This window comes from Leuciscus leuciscus, assembly GCF_965113295.1.
Source record: "Leuciscus leuciscus genome assembly, chromosome: 13".
Lineage (NCBI taxonomy): Eukaryota > Metazoa > Chordata > Actinopteri > Cypriniformes > Leuciscidae > Leuciscus > Leuciscus leuciscus.
The window spans coordinates 11,629,222-11,641,745 of NC_138737.1; the positions used below are offsets into that span (position 1 = coordinate 11,629,222).

Below are 12,524 nucleotides of genomic sequence, written 5' to 3' on the forward strand. Positions count from 1 at the left end.
GGGAACCCTGTCGCTTTAGCAACTGCTATCTTGGTAGAGACACGTTAATACCGAGCGGATTGGAGTTCCTCTTTCAACACCTGCAGCTCTGCTTAATGTCATCGCAGCCAAGCTTATGCTTTGTTTCTCGCTCCCTGTCTGTCATGCTTCAAACATAAAGCGACCTCTGTGGCGGCATCACGTTAGAAAAGGTGAATGGCAGATACTGCTGTATGCTTTGCAAATGAACTTCAGGGAATGAAGCTATGAAAGAACAGACTGTCAACAGATGCGCCATCATTCCATATGCTTTCAGCACTGAATTCTCAATTCTGACTGAGGAATCCAGGGGAAAACACTGTCTGTTTAAGCCTGCCTGATAGTTGTTTACCGTCCTGTATTTAAAAAGAAAGAGGGAAGTGAGAGAAAGAGGCAGAATAGAGTGAGAGAAGGAAAGACGGCTTTAGAAGGGGTGCTGTTGTACCTGTGCTGTGTGGGCAGAGCAGAGAGAATCATGGGAGATCAGCTTTCCAAAGGGGTCAGGTTTCAACAAGCGTACTGGCTACACAACAAACATCAGCTGTTGTTTTTCATTTCGTTCTAACATTGAAATTACATGTTGGTTGCAACTGGTCCATTTGGTCCAACTGTTGTTTTGTGACCAGGGTTCTTTAAACAGCACTATACTGTGAACAAGTACAGCATAAAAGACTGAAACTGAACACCAGAAGGGTCCATGGGTAACTGATACCTAGTCTGGATTTGACTATAGTGCCACAGGAACATAAAGCATAAAGTGATCCCCACATTTTCAGTAACCATTTTTTTCATGTAGGGATTTTAAATAATTTTTCAATAAAATCTTAAACTTAACTAACCACAACATTTGATTCAAAGCAAAAGTATATGATTGATTTATTTGGTTCAGTTCTCTTTTGGCACTTCACCTCACTATAGAATTGTAGCAGCTCTCTGATTGGCCCATATCTATTTGGATAACCTCTACTTTTCCTTGTGGGACACAAAAGCTTGACCTCTGACCTGCTTTTTTGTATGATCTGCAGGTTTTTTTATATATTTTTTTTTTATATTTACGGCTAATTTCACCTCAGAACATAACAAATCTGCTCTTTAGAAACACAAAGTGTAAAATAGACCTCAAAACAATTACATTTTTGTTCAATGTCACAAATGTCTAGAATTCAAATATACCAGATTCAAATTCAAACTACAGTGCTATGTATAAGTTTAGACACCCATGCTAAAGTTGACTAAAAAGAGGAATAAAAAAATCATCTTTTGGAAATTGAACTTAATGCCTTAATTAAAAAAATTAGGAAAAATCCAACCTTTAAGGACACCAATTTTCATTGTGAATGAATAATGTATCGTAAATAAATAAATGTTCTTTCTTAAAATACAGGGTGCATAAGTCTGGACACCCTTATGTTAAATTCCCATAGAGGCAGGCAGATTTTTATTTTTAAAGGCCAGTTACTTCATGGATCCAGGATACTATTTATCCTGATAAAGTTCCCTTGGCCTTTGGAATTAAAATAGCCCCACATCATCACATAGCCTTCACCATACCTAGAGATTGGCATGGTTTTATTTCAGTTAGCTTAATAGCTGGTTTGATTTGCATTGAGAGATGATCTTATGGAAAGTACTCCATGCCAATCTCTAGGTATGGTGAAGGCTATGTGATGATGTGGGGCTATTTTAATTCCTATTTAATTTATCAGGATGCATAGTATCCTGGATCCATGAAGTAACTGGCCTTTAAAAATAAAAATCTGCCTGCCTCTATGGGAATTTAACATAGGGGTGTCCAGACTTATGCACCCTGTATTTTAAGGAAGAACATTTATTTATTTACGATACATTATTCATTCACAAAGAAAATTGGTGTCCTTAAAGGTTGGATTTTTCCTAATTTTTTTAATCAAGGCATTAAGTTCAATTTCCAAAAGATGACTTTTTATTCCTCTTTTTAGTCAACTTTAGCATGGGTGTCTAAACTTATGCATAGCACTGTATAAATAAAATATTCCCGGAAAAATTTATTTTGTTAAATGTCACAACTAAAATGTAAATTTACAAAAGTCTAATTCATTTTCTAGTCTCATAAATTATAGCTGTTGACTTGTAGCTCACCAGTTTTTCACTTTCTTAATGAGATCTAAAAAGATTCAGTTTAGACTTAAAGCCCCCCTGTGGTGAAAATCAAGCTTTTAATGTTGTTTATATGTCTATGTGGTGTTTTTAATATGCTTTAAGACAAACCATGTGCAAATTCATAAGTCAACACCATTGTTGAGTATTTTCTCCTTAAAACTGCAGTGAACCAAAGACAGTCTCAAAAACGCGGTTTGAAATCGCTGGTGTTTCTGACGTCACAAACTGCCTTATAACCAAACATGTCAACGTGTGATCGTCAACGAGTGGATCTCTGAGCTGGTGCGAGTGAGTGGAGGCGGGGTCATTTGCATATTCATAGAACCGCATATTCTAAATGAAGATGGTGTAGAGTTACATTCAAGCTATTTTAAGGCAATCATTTTTTTTCCAAGGAAAAAACATTTAAATATGTCATTTTGATGATCAAAGATGAGTTAAAAGGGCTAAAATTGTTGATTACAGGAGGACTTTAAGTAAGTGACAGTTTTTTAAGAGAAAAAGTGCACAAAAGTCTTTATCTGCAATACTCGTACTTGACATCAACATAATGGTTCCCCTTAAAATTTGTATAGAATTCATATTGTGCAACACCTTTGCAGTAGATTGTTGGAATCAGGTTTTGTTTAGTTGGCCCTGTCCAGTTTCTATCTTTGGACAGTGGGAATTTTGTCAATCCGTCTGTCTTATACCTGGGAAGTTCTTTCTGTGGTTTTGGAGATATTTATGGCCACTGACTTCTCTGGTTCTGTTATTTCTTTCTCTCTCTTCTTTGTTGACATTTTTCTGTTAGCTAAAAGAAAGGGGGCTATTTTTATACATGCTAACTTTGACCGCAGGATGTGCTGTTACTTTGTTCCAAAGGTTATCATCTGAGGATCTCCCCTACTGGGCCTTAGCCTTTGAGGGAAGTCTGGGAGAAGTGTTGTGCTCCTTGCTCACGTGGCAGGTTTTGCACACACTGCTGTGCTATTCTTTTGTTGTTGTATTTTCACTACACCAGACATCCCGCCCTACATCCCACCCTACAGAAACTCATTTCCGGAAGTTAGCACGCTATATTGTATTATATTATTTGTATGATTCTTTTTTTAATCATACAAATTAAGTATGATAAAAGTATTATTTCCTTAAAAAGATGTATTTCTGTAAATGACTGTCGAGATTTTCAGCGGTGTATTTCACAACCAGAGGGATGAGGGTTTGGCAGGTTATTCTCTGAATGGAATTTTTCCACATCAGTGGACAATAAAAGAAAAACGCTTGGTTTGTTTTTGTTTGTCTTTGATTTGATTCAGTGTCTTTTATGCCAAAAACAAAACAAAAAATACTGAGTCAGACTGTCATTCTTACATTGCATTTCCTAAAATAGAGGTAACATGTACAGTAACATGAGTAATATGGTTTAACTTTTATTTACTTTTCATTGCATTTTTCTTTTGGAAAAACCAGTTTTGGAACCTGTCCAGTCAGCAGATTTTTATTTGTTCCTTCTCTTGGTTTATTGTAATTCTCCCTGACTCTGATCTCTTATGTTTTCTGAAAATGATGAGAAGTTTGTAGAAATACTGACATTCTGTACAGGACATATTTTGTGCCTGCTGTGGCCAATGGCTCACAATCGACACCCCAGCCTTCCAAGTCCCTCTTGCTATTTTTATTTTGACACATTCTAACGATGATTGATTTTGCACACACTACATGAATGTGCCTTATGCTGGTGTTTTTGTTTGTTCACAGGGAGAGAAGAATGCAGGCTTTGACGTTCTCTACCACAACATGAAGCATGGACAGATCGCCACCAAAGAGTTGGCTGAGTTCGTGCGCGAGAGGTGAGGTGTTGTTTTGGGAGGAGTTGTCATGGTGATTGGAAGGAGGGGGTGATATGGTGTAACTGGTACTGACAGGAATGTGGCGTGGAATTTGTTTTCTACTCCTCACTTCTGGTGTTTGTAACTCAGCTGGAGCTGTTGTATTTTTGATAAGTTACATCAAAGTGGAATATTCATGTTATAATATTTTGATAATGTCTTACGTTATGCTGTATTATACTGTTGTTACTGTCGTATGTGATTTTACTGTATCTTAGAAAGTAATGTTACACTCTTACGTTAAATTAAATTACATCTTATTTAATGTGACATGACATGCATTATCTGATCATATTAAGGTATGTTACGTTATTCTGCGTTTTGTTAAAAGAGATGCTTTGTCATATTTGATCTTATGTGATGTTTAGATTACATTTTTCGACTTTATTTTGTGTTAGTGTTTTTTTGTCTTATTGTATATTGTTACATTACATTATGCTACATTAATGTGTTTTATCTTATTTGATTTATTGTATCTTACATATTGTTATATTACCTTATGTTGTTACATCACATTATTGTGATGTTTTGTCTTATATGATGTTACATGATGTTGTCCTTTGCTGTTACATTTGTGGTGTAATGTTTTGTCTTATCATACAGTATAATGTTACATTATGCTATAATATTATGTTATAGTCTTATTTGAACTGATCATGTGTTGTTACATTACATTTTGCTATGTTGTGCGGTTTTGTCTTAATATTATTTAATGTTACATTAAGTTATGCTACTTTAATATTTTGTCTTACTAGTAATAACAGCACATTATGCATAATTACAAGCAACAAACCTTAAACCAAACCCTAACCCTAATTATATAGTAAGTACATGTTGTTAATGAATATTACTCATTACTTAAAATGTAAAAAAAAAATACTGTAACAAGGGTACCTTAAAATAAAGTGTAGCCTAATATTACATTACAGTAACAACGCAACATAGCGTAACATAATGTAATGCTATGACTGATATAATTTTTGCCCAGTTTCACAGACAAGGTTTAAGCCTAGTCCCAGACTAATATTCATGTTTGAGCTGTTTTAACTAAAAGCAACTTGCACTGACATAATCTTAAAATATGTCAGTGCCATTGTTTTGTCTCAAGATGCACACCAGTAATGTTTTTTAAGGCACATTTAAAAAAGCTTCTTAAATGTCCTGATTGAACTAAGGCCTAATCCTGGCTTAATCTAAGCCCTGTCTGTGAAACCGGGCCTGTATGTAATCTTTTTTTTCATATGACATATTATCTTTTGCTTTTTTGCTCGAATTACTCTCTCTGTTCCATTACTTGCTTTCTCCACACCACAGTGCTGTCTTTCAGCACACAACACCGGAGTGTCAAAACACACTAACCTGAGAGGAGCAGAGCAGTCAACAAAGTGCTCACTGTCCATACACGTCCACAAATGCAAGGCAGTGCAGAAGTCAGAAATGCTTTGTGTATGTGCAGTGGATGAAACAGATGAAGAAAGATCTATCGTTTCACCCTTCCACTGACAGCATATGTGGGACGTGTGAGCATTTCTTTTGGTCTGTAGTAGACACTTGAGTTGGAGCTAATTGCAATAATTAAAATGAAAACTCCATAACGACTCTCTCATTCTGCAGAGAGAACAGAGTTCTATTATTTAGTTCTAGACTATTTAGAGCTCCGCCAAGCCCACTGCCAACTTTCATAGTCTCTTCTATCCGTTATAATAGAGTTGGATGCAGGCACCCTCCGTCATGGACTAGAGGATTAAATTGTATTTTTGTGTGTGTGTGTTAGAAATCTGTCCAGGAAAGCCCTGGAGGAGAGTGCTGAGAAACTGAGAGAGACAAATGCGTCCCTGATAAAAGCATAGCTTGTGCAATAAATTACATAAATCAATTTTCCAAAAGGCCATTTTGTATCCACTCAGGACATTGTGCCTCAAAGTGTCTCTGTTCCTTGAAGAATCTGACTTGACTGTCCCTACAGAAAGCAAAATTTCACTTATAAGAATCAAATAAGATGATGAGGCCAACAATATAGCCCGGCGCACTGGCATAATAATGACAACATCCTTTTTCCCCAACAAAAAAGCTTGGCTTATCGAGAAGGAAGATCACACAGTGGTTGATATGAAATATTTGGTGTTTTCAGCTGTGGCTGTGGCTGCTATGAACTACTTTTTTTCACTCTTGCATCTTGCATCAGTTTTTGTCCTGATATGTACCATTGCGAATATAAACACTTAGCACCCAGCACTGAAGAATTGTTTGTGAACTTTGAAGCATTAATGTTGGTGCCTAATCACTTTAGTGAGAAAGTATTTTTGCGAAGCGATTACCTGCTGACACTTTGTGTGTATTTGTGTTTGCATTTAAGGGCAGCCATTGAGGAGACTTACTCGAAATCCATGAGCAAACTCGCCAAGATTGCTAGCAATGGAAGCCCTCTTGGGTGAGTGATTTCATTGCTGTTATTATGAGAGTATTATGTGTTGAAAATCACCATTACCTTCGGATTTATGTCACCTGGAGATGAACAAAACATTGAAAAGATTTCTCTTGAAAAGAGTCCAGCTGCTGGCTTACAGATACTTATCAGCAGGGAGATTCAAGTGAATTGCATGCAAGTATTTTTATTTTGTGCATGAGTACATGTGGCTGTGTGTAATTGGACGAAAAGTCATTGCTATGGTTACCTCTTTCCTCTGCTTCCTTCACCTCACTTCCTGTCTGCACAAGCATGTGCTAGAGTAGTTGTCAAAACAATCAATGTAAAAAAATGACTTTGCAAAGATGCAAAGTTGGCATAGAGTCAAATTCGTAAAGACGAATTACGAGCATAAATACAAAGCTAATAGAAATGTAAACTTTTTATTTGGCCATGCAGTTTTTATATACTTTTTTTTTCCATATGAACTTTATGTTTGAAAAACTTACAAAGACATGGAAACCTGTTGTTTTTCTAATACTGCTGTGCTGTAAAAAATAAAATAAAAAAACTGAGCGGCTTATACACTTTCTTTCATTAGCATCTAACCACCTGCTTCAATTTTCCAGCACGTTTGCCCCCATGTGGGACGTGTTTCGCGTGTCCTCGGACAAAGTGGCCCTCTGCCACCTGGAGCTCATGAGGAAGATGAACGACCTCATCCGTGACATCAGCAAGTACAGCGAGGAGCAGGTCAAAATTCACCGCAAGGTAAATAAATGGCTTTTTAAATGGACAGAATCTTTGCACATGCCTTTGATGAATAACTGGCTTACTGTATGTACCCACAATTGTTCATCGCTGTTTTGTTTTTCATTAAGTGTCAACCACAATATTTCCGATCCCCTGCAGTACTTCAGTCTGATGTGAACGAGTGCATTGAGTTCTAATGTTGTGCTTTAAATCTTGATTGTAAGGTACAACGGGGTTAAACTCGCACCGGGGTAAAAGTGCCTTTGATTTTCTTTTCCTCTAAACCGGCCGCAGCACTTTACAAAACATCTGCTTTTCAAGATGCACGTGGAAATTTGTCTGATCGTGGACAGCAGCGCAAAGTTGATTCTGCTGTAATTTGATCTAATATTTGGTGTTTTAACATTTTGAAGATTTAAGTAGCAAACGAGAATCGCTAAAATTATTTAATATATTTTGAAACAAAGGTATTATTAATGATTTTCAATTTTGTTCAAGCTAATTAAATAACGGAAGAATATGTAAAAGTATGGTATTTGGGGATAGGGTAAAAGGCACCAAAAGTCACAATAATTAAAATGATAATAAACAGCCTTCTGACTTTTCCATTTGTTGACATGACATGGTTAGATTAAGATGGTAAGTTGGGTGTGTCAGCCATATTTATAATGAAAACATCATATTTATAAATATGATATCAATCATATCATATAATATAATAAAATATAATTTTGTTTCTTTATTTTTTAAATATATTTTTATATTAACAAATTGTAATTACAGTATATTTATTGAACAAAAATGAATTATTTTATTTATCAAATAAACAGAAAATAGTACACACTTTGCTAAAGTGGTTGTTTTGAACAAGTATTAACTTTTTAGCTGAAGTATTTGTATAAATGATGTGTGCCTTTTGCCCCGTGTGTAGGGTAAAAGGCTCTTGCCACCTCATACATTTGTACGATTTTAAAACAAAATAAAGCACTTTTGTGATTTATTTTCACACAAAATCTGTTGCTCCATCAATGTTCAATCCAATTTTCTTTTCTTTTTTTGCAATCAAACACTATGGGAGAAGTCAAAAGCACATTTTTCTTAAGGTGAGCATTTAGCCCCGTTGTACCCTATATTTAACTATGTTGTGTCTTGTGTAGACAAAAGAGGAAGTGATTGGTACTCTGGAGTCAGTGCAGTCTCTTCAGGTGCAGAACGCCCACCTGCAGAAGGCCAGAGAAGGCTACCACAGCAAGTGTGTAGAGCTGGAGAGACTACGCAAAGAGGGAGTGCCTCAGAAAGAGCTGGAAAAGGTGCTTGTGTTTGAAAAAAGTTCAAATTTAAGTTATTCACAGATTTGTTGGACTTGAGAACCGGGTCAGTTTGATTTATGAAGCAGTTTTGTGAACCATGTCAACTTGAAAAGGTCTGATTCAAAAAGCACAATTTGTTAACGAAGCTGCCATTACTACTTTTGGCGGATGTCGAGATTTTCTCAGAATAATGACTTAAACTTTTAATTGCGAGCAGCTGCACAATTCTTCATGATTCTTGTGTTCCACTGAAGAACAAAAGTCTATGAGTTAAAGTTTGGAATGACTTGACTGCAGCTTGTTAATATTTTGGTTGAACTAATCCTTTAAGCTGGTAGCCTTCTTGCAATATATTTTTTTCATCTGCCTCTTTCTCTTTTCTCAGGCTGAGCTGAAATCAAAAAAGGCAGCTGAGTCGTTTACAGGGTCTATAGAGAAGTTTAACCGTGCTGGAGGAGACTTTGAACAGAAAATGAGTGAATCAGCACAGGTTGGTGACTTGACAGTTGAGGGTTTTTTCCCATCCCCGCTGAGCGCATTTGTCGCATATGTGAAACTTCATTAAAGCAGATAATAAGCTAGGTTAGCTCGCAAGTTATCATAATCAAGACCTTCGGAGCAATTTCAATGAGCTCAATAAAGCCATGTGAAGTTACCATGACTACGAGGGCCATTAAAGCAGTCTGTGTGACAATATGATTACATGCCTACAGTCTATTTCTGCCCGGTGTTGACCTGCATGCATGAATAATTTGAGAGAGAAGGATGAATCTGTAAAATGCAAGAGAAGTCCTGACCTCACTCTGAGAGCACTGGAGTCATGGTATCCCCTGAATTAGGGCATCAACAATAATCTTAAAATTATAGAGGTTGACCACTGTTAAATGCTAGGGCCGGTTCTGTTACTCAAGCAAAATCTAAACATTTCCAAAAAAAGGATCAAATATTGAAGCAAGACCTTGAGAAGCCTTTTTTTACATTGTTATCAAACATTTCTTATTCATAAATTCTGTTATTTTGTGCTTTCTATTCATCCAATCCTGATTAAAATGTTTCATGGTTTCCACAAAAATGATTAAGAACAACCATTTTCAATATTGGTAATAAGAAGAAATTTTTCTTGATCACCAAATCAGTATATCAGAATGATTTATGAAAGATCATGTGACACTGAAGACTGGCTCAGAAATAAATTACATTTTAAAGTATATTAAAGTAGAAAACAGTCATTTAGATTTTTTATATTGAATCACAATTTTACTATTCTACTGTATTTTTCATCAAATAAATGTATCCTTGGTGAGCATTTGAGAAAAAAGTTTAAAAAAATCTGACCGACTCTTTACATTTGTCCTTCCACATCTGCAGAAATTTCAGGACATTGAGGAGGCTCATTTACGGCAGATGAAACTACTGATCAAAGCGTATTCACACTCCATTGAAGACACACACGTACAGGTTGGGCAGGTATGGCTCGCGTTCACTCTTGAGATTTTACCTTCTTCTATATTCTGTTTGATTTCTGATATTGTGCTGAAAACTTTAGACGAATAGGCTCTGAGGCTCAGAGTTGTTCTAGTCAGCATAGTCTCGATTAGCTGTGCTTGATGAAATCTTGTTCTATCACCTTTAGGTCCATGAGGAATTCAAGCAGAACGTGGAGAACATTGGTATTGAGAACCTCATTCAGAAGTTTACAGAGCAGAAGGGAACAGGAAAGGAGAGACCCGGTGAGTCACAGACGTATAAAACACTTTTCGGTTACATCTATCATTCCAGAAAAACTTTCTGGTTTCTCAGACATAGATAAAGGCCGGCCAAAGATATAAATGGATTTTCAGTATGCTCTAGGACCAGGCTGAATTTATGTGTAAAAACTCGCCTCAGAAGAAATGTCTAATGAAATATTCAGCACATTTGATTGATTGACTTTTATTTAGCATTTCTGTTGTACGGGATAATAATGCATTGAAAATCATTCTTCTGCAAATTTTTGATTTTGCCATATAGTGACTTTCAAAATGTGCCTTTCGTTAAATACTGTGTTGTATGTGTGTGGATAAGGTCCAGTAGGGTTTGAGGAGTATCTGTCCTCCCTGGTATCTGAGAACAGTAAAAAGAGTCGGGCTAAAGCCTTCAGGATCCCCGGCTTAGGAAAGAGAGACAAGGAACCCGATTCAACGTGAGTCATGCATTCATTTGAAACGCAATACATTTAAATGTTATACATCAAGGCTGTAACCAACATAGACTTTCAGAGTAGCACCCACAATAATTCACAACAGTGGTTGATCAAAATTAGTTTTTCAGTGACCAATTCTTCTAGATTGTTATATACTGAATAACGAATAACTTTTCATACCTCTTTTGTCCTCTAGGGATTCAGCTGTGGCAGATGCTCTTGTGAGTTCTCATAACACACACACACAAACACACGTTTGTTTCACAATATTAGTGAGGACATCACATTGCATAGACTTCCATTGATTTTATATTAGGTTACCTTTAACCCAACCATACCCGTAAACCTACCCATCACAGAAACATTAGATTTAAATAAAAACATGTTTATGGTCTATTTATAAGTCCTTTCAACTAGTGAGGACCAGAAAAATGCTGTCATAATATTTCACTATATAAGTGAGGACATTTGACCATCACAAGTATAGCCCAACCTGTGTACACACACACATAACACGCACACATACACACACACTATTGATTTTACACTCACAGAACAGGTTCAGGTTACTAGTCATGTATTATCAGCTGTTCTTGGTTAAACTTCTGATTAATTAAAGATACTGTTGCAATGATGCATTCAGTGAAGGATAGGTCAGACTGATTCAAACCCATAACTCCTAAAGTCTTTTTGAATCATTCATTAGGAATACTTAAATAATAATTTGTTAGTTAATCAAATTACACTGCTTATGATGTATATGTTTTATGCACTAAAAATAAACTGCTCACAAGAGGCATTTGTTGGTGAATCTGACTCACTCTACATCATTATGCTGTATGATTGATTTTGTCAGATTTAGCTAACTTCTAAGGACAAATAAACCCTTCTCCACAAACACACACAGACATACTGTCCACTGTTTGAATGTAAGTTCACATGTGTGTTTGGAAAACTGAAGACTCTTTTTCTACACAGACCTCAGTGTGTATGAGAGAGTGACGTGTCTGGCATGGTCTGGTTACCTCATTAAGCTATATTTAACCTTGTCAATACTGAGGGGGTTTAATGAATGTCTGATAGCCCAATGACTGCCAGAGATCCTACATAAACACACACTTGTTACAGGCTGTTATGTAAGACTTCAGCTTTAGTCAGACTCTCTTAAAACATTAGTGCTGTTTTAATGTGAGCCATGGCAACAGCATTTGTATGTTTATGAGGGAAAGACGGACCACATGCACGCTACAGACCTGCAAAGATTCATCACTCTGTCAGCTGATGTCCTGTGCCTTTAAATGTTGTTTCTTGTTGTGAGCTTGTGCTGTCTGTTTGTGCTTGTGTGTAGAACTCACCCCTCGAAGTGGACGACGAGGGCTTTGTCATACGTGCAGACGTCAACCAGAATGATATCCTTCAGAATAAACCATCAGGCATGGATGCAGTGAGAGTGTACAGTGTGCGTGTGCAGAAGTGTGTATGTGTGTTTAAGTCCATAAGTTTGAGACCACTAGTAAAAATGCTTAAATTCAGTTTAATACATTTATACTATCTGCTGTTGACATGAAGAAATTTACTTGAATTTGAAGATGTCTTAGTATTCAGTTTGTTCCTCTTTTGCTCTAAATTAATAAGCACTCAATCTGCATTAACTTCACAAGTTGTAAAACATGACAACGATTGAAAAAAATGATCGAAATAGCATCTTGTACAGCACTTGTTTACTTTTTAATGACCTATAAAAAGTGCAGAATCTTAAATATCTTTCATTAATTTTGTCATAACATTTATTTTATTTTGAATGCCTAATTTTCAATATGGCTTCAGACTTTTGGACCATAATG

The 12,524-nt window shown here is 36.3% G+C and overlaps 1 protein-coding gene across 1 annotated transcript in view; it reads left to right on the top strand.

Annotated features, from left to right (window-relative positions):
- Positions 1–12,524, top strand: part of fcho1 (FCH and mu domain containing endocytic adaptor 1) — a 45,255-nt gene that overhangs the window by 19,968 nt on the left and 12,763 nt on the right. Inside the window, exons 3-12 of the mRNA XM_082187575.1 lie at positions 3,898–3,989; positions 6,385–6,459; positions 7,065–7,206; positions 8,346–8,498; positions 8,884–8,988; positions 9,867–9,965; positions 10,132–10,228; positions 10,563–10,680; positions 10,877–10,901; positions 12,029–12,089. Coding sequence (XP_082043701.1) covers positions 3,898–3,989; positions 6,385–6,459; positions 7,065–7,206; positions 8,346–8,498; positions 8,884–8,988; positions 9,867–9,965; positions 10,132–10,228; positions 10,563–10,680; positions 10,877–10,901; positions 12,029–12,089 — 967 coding nt within the window. The remainder of the gene's footprint in view (positions 1–3,897; positions 3,990–6,384; positions 6,460–7,064; positions 7,207–8,345; positions 8,499–8,883; positions 8,989–9,866; positions 9,966–10,131; positions 10,229–10,562; positions 10,681–10,876; positions 10,902–12,028; positions 12,090–12,524) is intronic.